The sequence below is a fragment of the Plectropomus leopardus genome, chromosome 12 (genome assembly GCF_008729295.1).
Source record: "Plectropomus leopardus isolate mb chromosome 12, YSFRI_Pleo_2.0, whole genome shotgun sequence".
NCBI lineage: Eukaryota > Metazoa > Chordata > Actinopteri > Perciformes > Serranidae > Plectropomus > Plectropomus leopardus.
Genome location: NC_056474.1, coordinates 21,038,508 through 21,059,452, shown reverse-complemented (window position 1 = coordinate 21,059,452; position 20,945 = coordinate 21,038,508). Strand labels below are relative to the sequence as shown.

Below are 20,945 nucleotides of genomic sequence, written 5' to 3'. Positions count from 1 at the left end.
CGGTCGAACCAGATATTGCTGTTTAATACAAATATTCAGGGAAGTTATGACAATTTTGACAGCTGAAGATTTTCATCTTCCTTCATACATAGCAAATTCCTGCAAATGTATTCACTATTTTGTTTGCGGGAAATTACGTATTATGTTTTTAATAGTCAACTGCTATTACATTTGTGGGGAAGTTATTATGTTTGTGGGATAATTACATTAAAAGCTGCAGATTTCTATGACATTTGTGGTTTATTAAGTTTGTGGGCTGTTATTACGTTGGTGGGTGTTACAGACATATGATCCACCATGTATGCATTCTATATGTTACGCAGCCAGCATGCTACCAATGTTAGCTAACTAAGCTGTCAAACTTTGCTCTTAGAAAAGATGAATTGGCTAAACAGAGCTGTATTACATTTATCTATCTGTTAACTATTTAATTGTTTTTACATACGTAAGTTCCTGTGGCATTGTAACATATGGTCTGTCAATAATCTGCCCAAAAGTTAGTGTTTTTTTTTTTTCAAAATATTCAAGGCAAAGTGCATAACATACAACACAAAACAGAGGGTTGAGTTTTGCAAACCCATCAGAGATTGGAGGTTCTTACAGGAATGAATGGACTTACTTGTCATGCATTGTACTGTACACAGAGCTATGTGGAAATGAGGAGTTCATCCAGAACAAATGAATATTTTTTTTACAGTCAGTTACTGTAAGTGACTAACTAATCTGACACCATCATGAAATAAAATGATGCGGTAAACCCCACCTCGTAGCTTTAAACAAAGTTTAACAATATTTATAACAATATTTGAGAAAAATACCTCACTTCCTGATTCGGATGTTGTTGCTGCAGTACCAGAGAACCAACACATTCTGAATATGTTTGAGTCATTTCCCATATCACAGCCATTTCACAGTTAACCAGAGCAAACACTTTTTTTTCTGTGCTTTACTGTACATTCCCCATTCACTTCATGCTGTGAGCTGACAATTTGCACTGAAACGCGATGCGCCTTTCTTCTCTGGAGGGAGCACCTGTGTGACTCACTGACAGGGAAATGATGTCATCTGTCTGCAGCCATGTTGCTGTGTTTACAGTCTGCTTCTCAGACACATAAACTAAACGTGGAGCTTGTTTCCTGGAAACTCTCAGCCTTCTTGTAAAGTCTATTGAGGGGGATCCCACGCCTGATCGCAAAGCTGTGATCCAATCAAACCCGTGGAAACCATTTAACACATACAGTGTATGTGAAAAGATTTGAACCTTAAAGCAAGCGTGCTGCATATTAACTTAACCTACAAAAGACAGGAAACCAACTAATGCTATTTCACATTGTGATATTATTCAAACGTTCTTTGTCAGGTTGTGTTATTTAGGTTTATTTCTCTCTATTTTTGGAGGGATCCATACTCTCTAGTTTATACACATCTTGTAAGATCTTGTAAAATTAAAATTAAAAAGTAAGGCTACCCCTTGAAAGTCGGAATTGAAATAACATTTGGAGACCCCTCAGTCGACTGAGACTGCTTCAAGTTGAGCAGTTTTTTGTTTGTTTTTTTGCCAGTCAGTGTGCTGTGTAGTGTACTTCGGGGACATTTTGGTCCCCAGATTTTGCTGCGCAGTGTGCACTCTTGACTTTCAAACTGCTCTTTGGCACAAGAAGCCCTGGATATGCCAAGCAGCATGGAGGGAGAGAGAGAGAGACAGCAGTGTAAGGTGAAGAAGTGGTGAATTTATGGCTCACAGCAACTTAATACAATACACTCTCTGGCTTTCGTTTCACATCTTGTGATTGCTGCACATTTGCAATCTTTTGTTTGCGCCATTAGCTTATTTACTATGTTAAAAGAATGCCACTGTCACCCTGAACATCAAACTTTAAAACTTTATATTTATATTTAGGCCCTAATCACAGGTTATAACATGATATTTTAATATAGATCCCCTTGCTTTTCAATCAGTCAATCAGACTTTATTTATATAGCACTTTTCATACAAGCAAAACTGTAACACAAAGTGCTTCATACAATAAAAACAAAATTTCCATTTGTTCTTTTGGTGTTCTGTCTGCTAGTAATAATGACTGGGATTATTAAATAGTCACTGAGTGTAGGTTGACTGCAGGGGGAGTTAGTGGCGCTTTGGAGGGTAGTGGGGAGTGTACATGGATCACGTGAGGTTGGTAGTCAGTCACGTGAGGCGGTGGATGATGAAAATGATGATGATAAGCAAAGCTGGTTTGCAGCAAGCTGATTGTCCATGTGGTGCAAAATTGTAGTTTGTATTGGCAGAAAGCAGCCACAATCCTCGAAGATTTAGATGGAGGCCATCGCGTGCAAAAGAGTCCTTGCGTTCCCATAAAAGATTAAAATTGTCAATAAAAACAACACCGTGCTCTCGGCAGGCGGTGGAGAGCCAGGTACTGAGGCTAAGAAGCCTGGAGAACCGCGCTATCCCGCGGCCTGAAGTCAGGACAGGACCGGAGATGAAAACTCTCATTCTGGATTGTTGCAGGATGTTAAAGAGACATGAACCACCACCATATTCACCAAGGGGTGTGCCTCCAGTGCACCGCGGATCTTGGCAGCTATGTAATTGACGGTGGCACCAGGGAAACACAGAGTGGTGGAGGATTGTGTTTTCACATGCCTGATAATGGAGTCCCTGATGATGATGGTAGTGGAACCAAGCCGAAAACCCAGACCACAGCAGCGGTGTGGTGGAGGCAGCCGAGGGCTCCGGTTTGGCTGCGACTCTCTGGTGGTGGAGGTAACGGTGAGGTGAGGCCAGGCTGGGTGGAGGACCCGCTGGAAGGAGGTGATGACCATGGGCTGGACACATGGCAGTCTGATGACCCAGCCATAAGAGGATTTACCCGTGCGGTACAAAAGAGAGCACTAGCAATGTGATTGGCAGCGGTGTGAGCCGCCAGAGTGGAGTCTGCCGTGTGCTGTCTGCAAGCCCAGGGAGGACCTCCTGAGTATCTGTTGACAGCCTCCTGCAGCATCCTCCGGCGGTTCCTAGTTGTGGTGGAGTCACTGCTAAACCAGTATAGGTCACAGTTGGAGTCTGTGCAGGGTGGAGCCGCTGGAGCCACGACTGCTGGGACATCGCCAGGTTGGGCAGGAGCCATGTCCACCAGAGAGGTCACGCGGTTTGTGATGGTTAAAGGAGATAAAGTTGATTGCCCCAATCAACTCACTCTTAGGGCCACAGCGCCCCACCTCTGTCTAGGATGGCTGGGTGGCTTCGGAGTGGAGCTGTGAGCCGGTGCCATGGGCTTAGTTTCCGTGCCAGCCTCCGGATCATCTGGCACTGTGTTGTCTGGGTCCAGAGGAGCAGCAGTGGTGTTCGGGCCCAGTGCCCCTGCATTCAGCGTTTGCATGCTGGCCTCTGCTGCTGGACCCTCCACGTGGGCAGTGTAATTGCAGGCATGCGTCGAGGGCAGCCAGGGAAGGGTTACCGCAGAAGCTGAGATGATAGATGACACTGAGGAGCAGAACGATTGAGTTCGACAGCCAGACTGGGAGTAGGAGATATGCTTTGCTTTAGCAGCGGATACGGTGACAAATCTGTCCAACAACCAGTCCTTCTCCCGAAGCTCCGACTTTAGGCACTGGATGTCCTCCTTTAAAAGTGAACTCTCTGGTGCGTGCACTTTTCCACGTGTGGTCAATCGAGGCAAGTCCATAAAACAGGTTAAAAATCCAAGTCCGATGACTAAAATCCTTCATCCAGTTAAAAAGTATAGTTAAAATGACCAAGGTTTAAAAGTACATATGGTGTAAAACTTGATAAAAGCTGGATAAAAAGTCAAATTGCTCTTATCTCTCTGTATGTCCACGCTGCTCTGCATCTCCCTCATTCGCAGTGCTTTCTGTGTGTCTACTGTGAATACACATAGTCATGTGATGTGTAAGTGAAAAATTGGCTATGTCCATTATGGAACTAGTGTGTTTCTGTATGGTAACCCAGCTTGAAACCATAAACTGAGAATACTGGGCAGAGTTGGCAGATGGTCCAGCCATATAAATACATGTAGGCCTGTTTGATTTGAAGAAAAAAATACTTTGAATAGAGATAATATAATCTATATAATTTATAATATATTATGTAATTCAAGAAGCAAGACCTAGCCAACATATCTATGTGATGGGGCTCATTTGTCCACAAACTCCATAATGCAGATGCTTCATAACAGCCTGTGATTTGCTAATGGAGCTAAGGAGCCTCAAGTCGGGCCCATGTGAATAAAGCCCAGGCCTCACATGGACTGCTCACACCTCCATTTAATTGGGCTTATGTTTCAGACGATGAACCCTGCAATGCCCATTAGGTTACATATACAATTTTTGTTTTTGCATTCACTGCACAAGCAAGTCAACCACCCAGTAGGAGTCATTAGTGCAGCAACACCATCTGCACAGATTGCAAGACTGAAGCCGAAAAGCACCACAACTGGGTATTGAGTGGTGGGCAAATGTTCCTGTGCACCATACAGCCAGGATTTTGCTTGTGCAAGCAATCAGTGTTGAAATACAGCTTGGTTAGGAGTGGGAAAGAATTGCAAATAAATTTTATTTTCAGTTTGGATTTCCACGCTAGTTAACTGTACAGCAACTCATGTGTAGCCCACACAGTAACCAAAAGAAATCTTACTTATTGGTCACTTTTGTCATAAGAGCTACACATCTTGTTAGTGACCAACCAGCTCAGTCTCCAGAAAAACAGTTTGGCATTGAATTTGTGCAAAGCACTGATTTTTTACATTTGTATATTTTATACATACAGTGTAGTTCATATTACCTGTATATGAGCTGAATCTCAGGTGGAAAAGGGGATAATAAATGGCATGAGATCTAGGTGAGACCTTCAAACAGCAGACTGTTGAGACGGACCAAAAGGAGTATTTTTTTAATGAGACGTTAGGATATTAAAAGCAGTGTTTGTAGTGACAAAAGTAAAGTATTTTTTGATAAGAGTTCAGGCCATTTCCATCCATGTCTGCAATGACAAAAGTGATTTTTTTTACTTGAGTTTGGGACATGTCCATCCATGTTTAGCATCAAAAGCAAGTATTCTTTTAACAAAAGTGTGGGACGTGAATACTGTCATGTTTGTAATGACAAAAGCAGGTATTTTTTAACATGACTTTGGGACATTTCCAGCTATGTTTGTAGCAACAAAGGTAGGTGTTTTTTTAAACAAAAGTTTGGGACATGTACAGCCACCTTTGTAGCAATAAAACCAGGTATTTTTTAATGAGAGGTTAGGATATCTCCAGCCTTGTCTGTAGTGACAAAAGTGGATATTTTTTACCCTGAGTTTGACAACAACAAAGGCGGGTATTTTTAATATGACTTTGGGACATGTATAGCTGTGAATTCAGGACTTGAATTCAGTCCACAATAGAAGCTTGCAGTGTAATAACAAGTAGTGTAGAGTGAACACTGACTTCAGTTGTGTGATGGCCCACAACACAAACTCTAGTCTCCTTTGTAAAAGTCAGATGTAATACAGCTACCATAAAAGGCTCACTGTTTTCTGCATTTGCTGAACTTTGACAATAGAGGTACATAATGTGGTGCAGAATTGTCCAGAATAAACATAATTCCTAGGAGAGTGGGCTGCAGTCAGTTAACCACACCAAACCTAGATCATATTTATCAAAATACTGAAACATAAAAACATTTTTAAACTTAACATTGACTCAAAACACCCAGCGTCCATGACGCCACACTTGTTTATTTGAAATCAAGCTTGGGTGAATGGCGAATTGTCATTTTCAGTCTGACATACATTTCCAGAGAACTTTTCCTTTTTAAATCATTCAATGAATGAATGAGTGGATAGCACAATTTTGACATCAAAAATTGGATAGAAAGTGATAATAATTCAAAGCTGATGTCATTAAATAGAATGACTAATTTGGCAAATGATGGGCAGAAACAGAGGAAGTTCTTCAGTCATCCATTCTGGTTTGACATACTGTACCCTCTTGGGAAAGATCAAGGCCTTATCGATGCCCAGCCTCTCTGCTCAGCACCCAAATGCCTTTCTCTTCATCACACTTGCAGTGTCCCATTTTTAGATGAAAGCAATCCCACTGAGGCGCATTGTTCATTTGGCATTTGAATGCATGAACTCTGATGGAATGTTGCAAATTATTTTGAAGAAATTTCAGACCTTAACTTTGTTTCCATGTTTGTTTATGTGTGTGTGTGTGTGTGTGTGTGTGTGTGTGTGTGCAGACATGCCAGGCAAGCAGACAAGACCTACGTGAACAGATGTTTTTAGACAGGAAGTAACAACACCCTCCTTCCCCCTTAACCGCATCAGCAGTTTTAACGTCATCACTTCCCCTTTCACCAAACAACATCTAGCACAAAATAATTAAGAAATATTTACATATTATCGCTACCTACAGATGTACAGTTGTGTTTTGTGATGCCGTAATACAGGAACAAAAAATGAGGACAGTCGTGCAATGCTGGGTACACAGAGACCGTGTGATTTCCTATTAGTGTAACTGACAATATTTAATGCTTAGTTCAGTGACACTTCAGACAAACTGTTTATCCCTGAGCTAAATTGCTTTTAGACAAACCTCTTCTCAAACATTAAATGCAGTGGCACTCTTTTTTTCCTTCAGTCTTTGCTAACAATGTATTATTGCATTGTATGGTGAACCAAACACAGGGCTTGGTGCTCATAGTTACATAATTAAAACTGTAAATGGGAATATTATTTCAAAATGATCAAATAACACAATCCTAATCTTTTGTGCCCAGCTGGCGGGAGAACCTCCTTGGCTCTGTGTGTGTGTATTGATTTTGTTGGTTCTCTCATCTGGTATGTTGACAAGAGGCAAATACATACAGCGAAGCTAAATGACTGCTATTTAATTTGGTTTTAGTGATTCAGCAGCCAGTTGTTTACCTGAAGGGAAAGGATACTGCAGCCTCAGTTTATCGGCCCACTGGGTTGTAGCTGCACGCATGCCTTTGCAGTGCAGAATTTGTCTCTTCTAATCAATGGGTTTTGTTTGAGGAGAGAGAAGGGCTTAGATTTAGCCTGCGGTTACACGGGTCTATGACAAGTAGATCTTGCTGTAGTCGTGCCCCTTTGACCACTGAACTGTTTGTGCAGGCTTTGCTGGTTAGCTACAGCTACAAAGTTGATCTAACCTAAAATAATCTTGGTAACCGATTCCCTAAAAAATGGAAGTAAATATAACTAATCTTAATTTATGTGTAATTTATAGATAAGTGTGACGTTTACCTAAAATTTAGCTGTATTTACTTAATTTTATGAAGTTGTTGCAACTTAAAAATGACAAGTGAAATAATCTTGTTCTTTTTAAGTGTCAGAAACTTCAGTAAACCAAATTAGAATGACTTAACTTGATTATCACAAACAGGACTTTGCCAGTGATGAAGTCAGGAGAGAGTTTTATATTTTAAACATTTTAAAGAATATACAGATATGACTGACCAGTTTGCAACCAGCAGAGTGCAGATATAAAGTACACTATACTTGGTTTACTGAAGTTGTTAAAACTTAGAAAGATTTATTTAATGGAAATAGTCATTTTTAAGTTGGAATAACTTCACAAAATTAAGTAAATATAATTCAGTATTCAATATAAACATTTTATAAGGCAATCAGTTTCCTAGATTTTTTAAAAGTAAAATCAACTTCTCAGATTTTATAGTTTTACAGTGTTGGCTGCTAGCTTGGTAGCATATGCACTAACCCTCTGTGTGTGTGTGTGTGTGTGTGTGTGTGTGTGTGTGTGTGTGTGTGTGTGTGTGTGTGTGTGTGTGTGTGTGTGTGTGTGTGTGACAGCTCAAAACTTACCAGGAAGTCCATTTTTTCCTAAATTTTCCACTACACTCCTCTCTCTCTTTCTCTTTTCCATATAGTTTTTGAAGGACGCTTCAAGTTTCACATATGGTCAAATGGGCAAATTTGTCATATTTGGTCATGTATGACTTCACATTTAATCATAATATTATGATTATAATTGAATATTACATATTTACGTTGTATGCTGCTGTGCTCCTTCATTAATGTGCATAAAACTAATGTGACTTTGCCTCTGTCACTTCTAATTTGTTGCAGTGTACCTCTGTGATAATGTGGTCACTGGGAATCTCATACAAGGACTCTAGTGATGCACAGGTCGTCTCACGGCCCATGGTTAACCCACAGGTCAGGTAGTTTGGTAAAGCTTATTAGAAATATTGTGTTCTGAGTAAGTTATGAATAACTCTGAGAAACACCCACCTTCTCTTCCCCTTTCCCCATATCTTTCTTCATCTCTCTCTCTTTCTGTCTGTCTCACACAGTAAGCAGCTTTAGCATCAGTGTTGCTGCACTTAAAGGCTTTCCATTATTCGGCTTTTGACCAGGAAACTCCATTGAAGTTTGACTTACTTAAATCTCTCTAGTCATACTGTACACTGTGTGCAACACAGCCAGTGGTTTGAGGTGTCTGGGCCTTTACATGCTCAATCTAGATGCTGTCATCAGGGAGGAGGTTTAGTGTCCCCAAAGGTAGCACTATAAGATACAGATTGTCCTTTATTACATCTGCTATTGTTCATTTAAAATAAATAGTAACCCTGGGTGGCGTGCCATTGTGCCTTCTTTTTTCAGAGTCACTCAGTGTAGGAGATATGGATTTTATGCCGTGTTGTGTATATTGTATCGTATGTTGGTGTGGTGGACTGCTATCTGTAAAGCAAAGTGCCTCAAAATCATGCTCAAATGTACATGTCTCAAAATCCGATTTGAGGTGAGTATAAAGAAAACAGCCTTCTAGTGTCAAACTCTGCAAGGAGAAAGTCAAACATCCAAGTGAAACAAAACATGCTGAGTTGAGGGGGACTTTGAGGAACGGGTGATCTTGCTCATTATGGTAGACCTGCAGTTTTTGCCTCCAGCACTTTATTTATTGATTGTCAGACGTAAAGAAACATTGTCAAGGTCCTCTACTAGTATTTCTAAAGACAGTTTCAGTTTCTCTCTAACAGAGACATCACATTTGTCTCCATCTGCCCCAGAACACACATATTCCCTTTTGCTTTCCACTGTGTCACAGTGAATTTGTCTTTCTCCATTAAGGCTCTGATGCTCTGGAAAGAGCTAAGTCTGGACTCTGCGCAGACACATTTTATTATTCATTACATTTCATTCTTTCCATCTCTGCAGTGTCTGTCCTTGCTGGTGGTGCAAGAGGAAACACAGAATAAGCCCGATCTGTCTCATAATGCCCAGGATCTCACACTTAAAGAGGACATTTATCAGCAAGAGGTATTCATTAAACAATGCCAATCATGTCATCTCATTGCAGCGAGGTAAGTGTATGAACACCACAGAACCCAAGGACAGAGTTTTAATATCAATATTGGGGGCCACACATATGAAAGGAGGGGGAAGAGTCTTTCCCCAGAAATTTTCAATGTCAAACACTTAAGGGCTCATTTATGCTGAAAAGTACATACGGAGACAGATTGAGCCCTCTGTCCATACTCTATAGTCCGTTTGCATGTTTCTTGAAAGCTTGTTGATACAGATAGAGGCAGTATAGCATAGTTCAAGCAAGCGCAGGACACGACAAAGAAAATCGAATAATGGCAGAATGGAATGAATCAATGATATTTAATAATATGTAGTGAAAACAGTTAAAAGAGTTCTCCGTCCACAAGTAGTGATGTATTTAATGGCAGTAGAGACCTCCACTGTCAACAACGTTGCCTCCTTTTACAGGTACAATATTACAACCTTTCTCATCATCGTCTCTTTTGTTGTCATTGGATGTATCTATGCCATCATAAAGGACTCATTCTGAAGTAGTCAAATACTGTTACTTTTGCAGTGCTTTTGGTGTAAGATCTCTACGCTAAAAGCCACCTTTCGTATCAGCATGATACGCTGCTGAAAGGTGTAAGCTTAGAATACGTCTGCACAGAACCATTCGCAGTGTTATTATACACAGGCAGAAGGTACGTGCTGTGGCAGCATAACATGCAGACAGTCAGCATTAGTTGTGAACGCGGCCAGGACCTGTCACGTCCACATGATATGCTGATGGATGGCACCAGGTTGAAATGCTGCCGGTAAAGATGTAATATAGGGATTGCAAGAGTGCTTAAAGGGCGGGCAGCAGGGTTGGTGGATGGGTCCAACAAACCCTGGACTTTCATGCAGGAGTCTGGTGTTCACTTCCCATCTGAATGTGATGGGTTTTTTTCTACATCTACATCTTACTATGTGCCCTTTTGTTTTATCCTAACCATCCCTGCCAGCATGCGCTTTTGTTGACATCTGGCGTTGATTGCCATGTGCTCATGTTTTCTAAATATAACCACATGCAGCGTTATCCCACCATGTGCATTTGTTGACATCATGGTAGCAGCATCTGGGAATGTCAGATGCACAGAAGGACACTAGGAGCATAACCTGTAGATGTGGAAGTCCATTGCAAAGCTGCAATATGTGACAACATGGCACAAGAATGTGTTGAAAGGACGCGTAGAAGTTTGACAACAGTGACGTTTACAACATTTGAAATGTACAAATCTATTTTCTTACGTAAAAAGAGTATAAGTTCACTTTAATTCCCTGCATTCTAGTGAATTTTTATGCCTGAATTTATGGTGAAAATGTCTTTTATTTCTGCAAATGAAAAGTCTTCTGCTACTGTCTTGTTTTTATTAGGGGGGACAAATGCACATCTTCTAAATTGATTGGGATGTGTACCCTGCTTTCCCCCAAAATCTACACCTTTTACAGAACCCACAGAAATCCAATGCCAGAGGTTTGTTATGTTACCTTGGTTGTTTGGTTATAACAGCATCAATACAATGTGTTGTTGTATAACTACAAGATATCACCTTAAGTAATAACAAAAAAAATTGAAGTGTAATGAGTGTAGCCAGCTGTCCTCCTCAAATTTCTAAGTAAACACCTGACAGGATGTTGAACTCGGGGGGGGTTTCTTTATCACTGATGGAGCTGTTCACAGTAAATGGTTACACCATTACAGGAAGTAGAGCAAAAGGTGTGGGAAATGAAAAGCGAGCATGGTTTATAAAAGACGAGGTGGTTCATTGAGTGATGGGTTTGAAAAAAAAAAATCAGAGAGCTATTTGTGGCCTGTTGCTTCGCAGACAGACACAGACAGAACGGCATGGAGACACTTCTTTTTCTATTTCCTCAATTCAACTACATGGCCCCAAAGGAGGAAGCGTATTTCAGAATGCTTGGTCCAGAGGACTTGCATGCACTAAAGATGAAGGACGATACTAGCAGGTTGGTGTGTGAAACTAGGTTGTTTTTTTGGATTTTAACTTGATTTGGGATCATTTCATAGTGTGCTTTAGTAAATGTTAGCTAATGTCGGAAATGTGACTAAATGAAACTTTTATCGTGAGAAAAGAGATGAAGCAACAGTTTCTTTGTGTTTAGAAAAGCTTACTTTACTCAAAAGCTGCATAACACCATTTTAGCTAGGTTATGTTTCATAATAGCTTTAAATGTCACCACAGCTAACACCATGTAAGACTGACTTTTAAAGGCTGTCACTTCTGTCTTTTTGTTAAAACACGTGCAAACAAGACTTGCAATTTGTATTGGACCACAAAGACATTGTGTAATTTATAGCTCGTCTTGTAAGCCAGTTTAGAAATGCGTCTGTGAGCAGTCATTCTCTGATAAGTTGCTGATTTGGTGAACTGTGCCACAGTTGCACGTACAGACAGTTTGTGGAAGTTGATGTATTTTCTCCTCTGTTTGCAGACAGAAAGACAAGGAGAGGAAGAGCCGACTAAGCCTTTTTCTCACCAAGTCAGGCTCTCATGAAAACGTCAGTCCCCATAAAAAGACAAATACGACATCCAGCAAGTGAGGCAAAACCCATTAATTTCATATACATGCAAAGTTGTGTTTGACAAGTATTATTAATCTTTAACCTTAGTTTCCAGCACCTTCCATGACTCTCTGCACTCTTACAGAAACATGGCATGTAGACGTGTCACAAGAATCCAAAACATTTCTCGCTGCATCGTTAGGGAAGAGCTGACCATAACTTTTTTCTTCTTTTGTGCAGCATCACTCCAGAGGCCGCTTTGCAATGGAGCGACTCCTTTGAAGAGCTGCTGAAGCACTCAGGTCAGATTAATGCCCAAAACTCCTCAAGAACGTTGAGTCAAACTGCCGCCAAAAACAGTTTCTTCTGCTGTCAAACAATTTGCTCCATTTGAATTGTAAACTGTTAAGAAGTGCTGGTGGCAATAAATAGTTAATGGGGAGAGCAGTGAGAGTTTCACTACATCTTTTAATGTTTGTTATAGCACAGATAGCAATACAGAAACTGTGCAACTTCCTCATGAGCACAGAAGTTGCATTTTAGTGCCTCACTGAAACACTCTAAACCTCTGTATTTGCTCATTTGGGAATGTTTATATAGTCAGTGCTATATTGTGAGGGCAATAACACCATGCAAGTATATTTCAACTATTAAAGTTCTCTGTATGATGTAATCATTTGTACAGTCGGGCCATTTTAGCCACATGGGAGTTATAGTGAGTCCATGCCTCTTTAAAGGGACATTTTATCCCCCAAATCAAAAATACATATTTGTCCTCTTACCTGTCATGTTATTTATTCATCTAGATTGTTTTGGTATGAGTTGCAGAGTGTTTGAGATATTGGCCGTAGAGATAATTGCCTTCTCACCAACATAAGGGAACTAGATGGCACGGCTTGTGTTGCTCAAAATCTACTGCTAGCTCATGTAGCACCACTGAGCTAGCTAATGTTACAACTCTGCCGAGGAAGACGCTATTAATTTTTATATCTTTCGCTGTCAGAAGCATGAGTCTCGAGTCCATGACTAGATGCAGAATTCCTTCTGTGTGATGATACTGTTGGCGGGCTGCAATATGGTAGAAAGAAAATAGTTCCTACAGGAAACTATTCACAACAAGGTTTGTGTATTATCTTGAGTAACTGGGTCATGATTTCTGGAAAGGACGTTGCTGTTGAGTTTTACAAATGTATGTTTTGGCGCTCTGAGCACCACAAGCCGAGTGCCATCCAGTTCCATTATATTTGAGAGAAGGCAGACATCATGCTGTATATGGAGACTGACATACGCATGCTGACAAAGACGTTTCACAACACAAACACTACATCAATTAAAAACTGATGAAAAGGCAATTCCACTGAGATGACTGTGTCCGCTGCCATGTTGCTGTTTATGGTGGGTTTAAATTGACAAACAGCTCAATGGTGCTACGTGAGCTAGCAGTAGATTTTATGCAAAACAAGCCGAGCCATCTAGTTCCCTTATATTGGTAAGTAGGCAAACATCTCTACGGGCAATATCGCCAACGCTCGGCAACTCACACCAAAACAATCTAGATTAAGAAATACTACAAGTAAAAGGGAACAATATGTATTTTTACATTTTGGGGTGAACTGTCCCTTTAACACACCCTCCTAAAATCAAATGTAGGCTGTGTTTACCCACAAAATACTGCTTTGCTTTGTGTCACTGTGACACTGTGTCTCTGTCTCTGTTCCTCTCTATCAGATGGGGTGGAAAGCTTCTCTCAGTTCCTCAGGACAGAGTTCAGTGAGGAAAACATTGAGTTCTGGTTGGCCTGTGAAGAATACAAGACCATTGATTCTGAGACGAAGCTGCTGTCCAAAGCCAAATATATTTATGCGGTTTATATTGAATCGGAGGCCCCTAAAGAGGTACGGCGTGGCATGTTTATTTTTCATAAACTGCACAGATGTAGTGCTGCATAATGGGCTATAAAGTGGAGCTGCAAAGGCTCAAACAACCCCTGCGGTTCAGAATTTTCTTTGGCTTTTTGTTTTTTTGTCACTTAGTGCTGTTGGAGGTTTGAAATATTTATGTCATTGTATAAAAATAACAGTGGGCGAATTCTTAAGCACTGCATAGTCATGAGCCTGCAGCAGGTTGACCTTTGTGAACAGTGGTTAGGAGCAGCAGCTCGCTGAGGTCATGCATCTAGTGCATGCACTGCTCTGAAGCAGGTCGGGTTATTTCTGTGCGAGAGCTGCAGATTCAAAGGTTTCCATTCCCTTTACAAAGATGAGGCGACCACCAACCGATATGCTTTCATGGCCTGCAGCAGATCTGACCGTTAAGAGTTTAGTGTCTGGTTTGAGGTTTTTGACATTCCTCTGCAGAACTGGAGAGAGCGTCACCCACACACTTTCAGTCTGTGTAAATATGGAGCATGCTGCACTAACATGAAAGCACATATCAGCTCAAGTGATTTGCAGAGAGATTCAAATGTAAATGAATGTAACCTTCAATATTGATGCTGGGGAGCTGCAGTTTGATACACATGCATATTTTTAAAGCTGTGCTACTGTTTATTATTTTTATTGCTGTATAAAAAAGCTTCAACACTGTTAGTCTTTCAAAGAACAACTCCTAAAGACAATTCACAGTCAAAAACTCCCATAACTCCCTTTGTCCTAATTAGTATTTTTAAACAAACAACTCATTCACAAAAGCAGGCACCAGATAATTAACATCCATATCTGTCATAATATTCAGGGAGCTGATGTGTGAGTGATTGATTGTTTGAGCTGTAAACTCAAATTAGCTTTGGGTCACTTGGTGCCAACAAAACAGAGAATTTCTGCTTATCGAGTCCCAGTCTTATCTATCACCAAAAAGAGCAGTACCATAAATAACACAGATTTTTAGCTTTGATTCACACGATTCTACCTTTAGAAAAAAAACATCAAATCCAAGAATGTCAAGTTGATGCTTGTCTCAAGAGAAGAGGCATCAGAAGCATCTCGACATTCTGACATGAATGAAATATGCAGTAATGGAATGCGAAACTTCATGTTTGATATGTGATCTTTTAAAACATGCAGATGTTGATTTTCCGGGTTTCAAGCAGCTCTACTTTACACTGCTCTCTGTCGACCTTTGGGGTTTCCCCTGTCTTGTCAACACCATCTCATGTATTCTCAACAAATCTACTTGGCCCTCTATGCAACATGTGCTCTGTTATTGTGTTGCTGTAAACTTTATTCAAATCCTGACACAAAACCCTAAATCATGCATTCAGATCCACACAAAAGTGTGCATCATCATCAACTCATCTTCATACCTAAGAGACCAAAAAGGTAATTTGCCACTGACTCCCAAAACAACAAATATAACGGTACCGTACCAGCAACAGGCGCATATACAGCAGTTGCGGTTTTAAGTGAAGACTTAGTTAGGTTAAGTTTATATTGTATGTGAGGTAACTCAAAGGACTGGTCCATCTGCATTCTGTTCTGGGTTTTTCAAATTAAAACGCCCACTCAGCCGTTATCAAATAGCAGTGGGAATTTCCACATACTGTTCACTGACAGTGTAAGCATGGACAGTAAAAAAAATGTTATCTTGGAAGATTTGAACGTGGAAATGGAAAATGCTGCTATTAAACCTATTTTGTAACTCCTCATTTTCCCTGAAGTAAAATTACTGTTTTTGGATCTGGTGCCTGTGGACAAAAGCAGCAACAAAATGTATTTTAAGCTCCCGATAAAAGAAGCCCCCCAAAAATATCAATATCAGTTTAAGTGTAAGCTATATTACGATTATTTCACCACTTTGCCTTGCCGTCAGACAGCCCTTTCCGTGGGGAGCTGAAGCTGTTGTCTGCGCTCTCTTCAAAGTCACCAGACTCTATTAAGAGAAACTGTAATTTCACCTCACAGCACACGGGAGTTGCTGGTCTACTGCAGATTCATTTGTTTGTTATTGTGCGACTTTTGGAACTGAACAAATGTGGCGTACACAGCAGTATTTGGGTTAATATGTAGCAACGAAATTTGTAGAAACTCACATCAGGTGATAGTTTAGGCATACTTTGACCAGATTTGAGCTTTTGGATTTGAATGCATCAGGAACACCACAGGAAAGCTGCAGAATAATATAAAAACGTAAACCTTTGTCAGTCGTTATACTGTACTGTCACCTGACTACCAACTTTGGTCCTGTCATAATTAATACAGCCATTGAGATTGCAGCCTAACAATAAATGTAAAAACATGCGTTGTAATAAGCAGCTTGCACAGACAACCTATATGGCCGTTTTCTTAGTAAGGCTGGTCATTCTTTTAATATAGATTTCCTGTATGCAGTTGATGTGCCATGTCATTTTTCTGCATGTTTTTTTCATTATGTTATAATTTCTTTCCCCTCAGGTCAACATTGACTACAACACCAAGATGGCCATTCAGAAGGTCATAGCACAGCCCACAAAGAGCTGTTTTGAAGCAGCCCAGATGAAAGTCTACAGCCTGATGAAAAAGGACTCCTACCCCAGGTTCCTCCACTCTGACATTTATCTGCGTCTCACCAGGAGGAAAGGCCCCGGGGCCACCATGTTTCGCAGAAGGTCACGCTCCTGTGTATTCAACGACAGAGGCGAGGCCACAAACGAACCTACAGCCTGGTAGTGGTAATTGCTAAGACGCTCACTCTGTAAATGATTATATTAATATATAGGAGATTATCCATAATTAGCAGCATGATTATTGAAACTTAATGTGTTGTGCAGAGGCTTATTATCCACAGGTTTGCTTCTGCAGACAGTGTTATTTTTTCATAACCACAGGGGTCACTTTGGATTATTTCTCATACTTATTATCATGGCAGCTTGGCAATGGTTAACAATTATAAATAGTTCGACATTTTGGAAAATACACTGATTTACTTTCCTGCAAAGAGTTAGATGAAATTTTTTAGACCAATTTCATGTAAAATATGATGCACAGTTTGCCTATCACTACTCAATGATTTGACAATGACTTCTTGGAGTCTTCTCTCACAGTGATGACAAGACCCCAGCAAGTTACTACAACTGACCAAGAAATAGGCCATCACATTATACCCTGTAAAGCCATAATTTGTAATTCTTACACTTTTGCACACATTAAGCCCTACTTTCAGTCTTTATGCTAAGCTCCGTTAACCGGCTGTTGGCTGTAGTTTAGTAGGCTAAATAAAAATCTACCGCCAGAAGCTTATTAGCTTAGCTTTTTCTAGAGACTCATTGTGAGGTTGTCAGGCAAACAGGAGAGATGTTGAAGATGATGAAGTCCTCATGTTCACACAACAGCGCGTACTGTTACGATGGTGAGGATTAGGTACCAAAGGCACCGATGGTTAGGTTTAGGCAAAAGAGGCATATGGTAAGGTATAGAAAACACACACACGCACACACACACACACACACACACACACACACACACACACACACACACACACACAAAAGTCACTCTATAAGCCCACTCACGTTTCATATGTTACATGGTTACCGGCAGTGTTATTACCTGACACTGTCCTTCAATGTTTCAGGCGCACGCAACTGATTTTTTCCAGCTGCGTTATCCTCTGATGCATCTGTGCATGTTGCATGTAAACACGGAACGTGGCTTTAGGCGTCACAGTCCTACACTTGGTCAGTGACCTTACGCGTAAGAGTGGGACGCCTAAAGCCACGCTCCAGGTTCCCAGTGACAATGGGTTGAACATTGAGGTGCAAAGAATAGCAAAAAATATAGCTAACAGTAGGTGCAAAATATAGAAAACAATAAGTATGCTCATAGGTTTTTGCATAGATTAAACAAAAAAGGTATAACATGTTAATCAGTGATCTTTAGAGGTGCTGTAAGAAGGAGTTTGTAATCATAGGACTGAGCCAGGCAAGCTGTTTCCCTCTCTTTCCAGATTTAATGCTAAGCTAAACTAACCAGTCAAATGTAGCTGCACTTTACCCTCAAACTGGTCATTAAGTAAAGAGCTAGAGTCAGGAGGTGGTTAGCTTGGCTGAGCATAAAGACTGGAAGCAGAGAAAACAACTAGCTTGGCCCTGTCCAAAGCTTAAAAATATGCCGTGTGTATAACTATTTCTTGATAAAAACACCCAACACTTCCATGACACGTCTTGACGCCTGGCAACCTCACCGTGACCACAAGACTCTGGGAAGTCTTTTTGCCCACCAGTAAATGGATATAGCAAGTACAAATAAAACAAATAAGATGCAATGTGTAGTAAGCTTTAGGCCTTCTAGCTCTAGCTTGAACACGTGAGGAGATTAATCTTCTCATCTTCTTATCTCTGCAAGAAAGTGAATAAGCATATTTCCTAGGATGTCAAACAACACAGCTGGATAACAGCAGACGCAAACAGCCTTTCAGCAATAAAAGATGAAGTTCAGAAATGTTATGAGGCCACAACTTTAGAGCCATGTGGTTATCTGAAAATAATGGACACCCTCTGGCCAATCAGAACCGAGTGTCCTCTGTGGCTGTGGTATAAAACCAGAGAATTCAGTTTGCACTTGTGGAACAACATCACTTTCTCGGAGGCACTGCGCTGCTTGTGGATTGAACTTTTATTTATGATTTTTTAAAATTTCCTAAAATCGTGAAGCAAAACTTGACCATAAGTAAGGCAGTTAGAGACAGAATCTGAAGAGCCGCCACGCTGCTGACAGCATGCAGCCAGCCGTAAAGGTGGCCACACTGAGGGCACTGGCCTGCCCTAAGAAACAGTACACTTGATTTGCTTTGTCAATCCAGCAGAAGTACCTTAAATAACCTTGATACAGCTGATATGGCACACAAGTTAATTTGACCATATCTCATTAAAACGGATTCATGATTTTTATCCCTCGCACTGTCCAACCCCCTCCAGACTAACTTGCAGTGAAAGCCTGCAGCCACGGTGACTGCAAAGCACCGAAACTTTTTAATGAGGGATACACTAGATCTCTAATATGAATTCAAATGTATCCAATTTTCACACACAGACAATGCATTCATCTTATTTGAATACTAATATGACTTTATATTAATTATGATTGCTGTTTTTCAGTTCGCTACCATCTAATATAATTTATGTATATGCTCATATGTGTGCCTTGCTGTTGTAAAATGTACATACTGAACTTGAATAAACACTTTCTTATAGGAGCAGTTTTAATGAGGTCTTTTTAGTGTTGTTAATTTGTTTGAATGATCACATCTAAATATGACAAATGGAGACTTAATATGTGCTTATTACAAGAGTGGGAAAATTGTGATCATGTGTAGCTCCCTATTCCATATCACTGAAAAATTAATAGACCTTATCAACTCCCAGCACCCCAGCACAGAATTATTCATGTTACTGTATATGTATGCACAAGCTATACTTCTTGCAAAGACAAATACGCATTAATTGGAAACTCTTGGTGATCCCACTGAGTTCACCGCCAAACTCTTGAGTATGTATGCAAAAAAAAAATACAGTTAATACATGCACACAGAATAAAGCTGCATATACACACAGAGTTATCTCATTAACACAGATGTCAGAGTTTCTAGTAGCCTTCAGAGGGATAAAGTCCTTCTGAGCACAAATTACTACAATTTTACAACAAAAAAACGGCATTGAATGCCTCACAGTTTACATTAATTATGCATCCGTGTCGACAGCAGTGGCATGCACGCGCTGCAGTTCCTGCTGTCCTCACACAAATAGTCAGAGAAGAGAGGGGAAACGTAATGATGTGTTAACAAAGGTAGGAGCTCAGCTGGCCTGCCAAATTCATCACAGCTTAAGATTAGTTGCCCGCTAAGAATTCTGCTGGCAGATTTCTTGTTTCTCTCCCATTGGTATTTAAATTTGTGACTCAGTCGGCACTAAAAGCCTCTGAAATCATCCACAAGTTAAAGATGTATTGTGGAGCTGCTGAAGGGAAACAAAAGAGTAAGAAAGCACTTTGCCTGGAGATATGAGGCTTGTAAAACAAGATGAATACCGGCCTAAGAGGAGTTTAAAACAAAGAAGCTTATTGTAAGGTGTCTAATGGTGGAGTTTTACACAGATTTTCTCAAACAAATGTTCCTTTTTAGAAGATTTCCTCAATCTATGCCCAAGTCTGTCAGTAGTTTGGCACCTTTGGGCTCTGGTATCCAAACTTTTATGCCACAAGTTTCCATTTTATGAACCAGGTTTTGTCTCATTTCAGAAGCTTTTATTGAACACTACGCGAGCCAGATTTAGTAACAGACTTGCTGACTCCCAGGCTCAGATATTGAGTTGTGAAATTTCCCCCGAACAAATCCGTTTGCACTCAATGCTGTTGGCTTGCAACAATATTGACAGACCTGAATAAAATTTCAGTGCAACTCTGAACAGAAAGGCCGTGCTCAGTTGATGAAAGTATCAAGGTGAGAGTTTGTACCCTCTATTTTTAATGCCATGCTTCAGCTCAAGTGTTTGGAGCATATTTAGAGGCTTGTGTTGATTATTTGAGGAAAATAAGATAGAGTTGAATGCCTGATGGACAACTTCCGTCAATTCTAAATGGTCGTCGATGAATAGGTGAAGAACTCTTAAGAATCTCTGCAGGCTGAAGGCTAAATATCATTCAAACCAATTCTGTGAGGAAGACTCTACAGCCTGTCAGCAGCGTTGCACTGAAAAAAAAAAATCTACTATTATATCGACTATTTTCATCATTGTGATTTCCACTGAGGTTGAGAATGCTTGGCCTAGAGTTTTTCTATCGGCTTAATACATTATTTAAGGGCCATCAGATATTGGACACAATTTACCGCTGAAAGGTGAAAGACATTAAAAAAGAAAGGAAGGTCACTTCAGGATTCTGCTGCTCACTGTTTTTCAGATACAAGTTGAGAGAAGAGATGGGACTTTCTAATTAAATCAAAGGCATACTTACTGATTTGCTTTCAGGGGTTCGAAATCTAATTTAAATAGGTTTTTTGGTTACATTAGCACTCTTTATTAACCGACGCCCTGCAGCAAAAGGGTCAAAACCCAAGTTAATGATCAAATGAATGAAGCAAGCAGGACCAACAGCGAAGAGAAACAAA

At 40.4% G+C, this 20,945-nt stretch overlaps 1 protein-coding gene across 1 annotated transcript; it reads left to right on the top strand.

Moving 5' to 3' along the window:
• The first annotated feature begins 11,065 nt into the window (after positions 1–11,065).
• On the top strand, positions 11,066–19,037 carry rgs18 (regulator of G protein signaling 18). The gene is made up of 5 exons (XM_042498017.1): positions 11,066–11,317; positions 11,804–11,908; positions 12,114–12,175; positions 13,602–13,768; positions 16,262–19,037. The coding sequence occupies exons 1-5, from the start codon at positions 11,196–11,198 to the stop codon at positions 16,514–16,516; spliced, it is 711 nt and encodes a 236-aa protein (XP_042353951.1). The 5' UTR covers positions 11,066–11,195; the 3' UTR covers positions 16,517–19,037.
• Positions 19,038–20,945: the final 1,908 nt, after the last annotated feature.

What these genes read in the sequence shown, in the direction of transcription:
- rgs18 (XM_042498017.1), top strand. Translation starts at nt 11,196, where the DNA reads ATGGAGACACTTCTTTTTCTATTTCCTCAATTCAACTACATGGCCCCA. An exon ending in ATGAAGGACGATACTAGCAG is followed by an intron (nt 11,318 to 11,803) that starts GTTGGTGTGTGA and finishes CTCTGTTTGCAG; the next exon opens with ACAGAAAGACAAGGAGAGGA. An exon ending in AATCGGAGGCCCCTAAAGAG is followed by an intron (nt 13,769 to 16,261) that starts GTACGGCGTGGC and finishes CTTTCCCCTCAG; the next exon opens with GTCAACATTGACTACAACAC.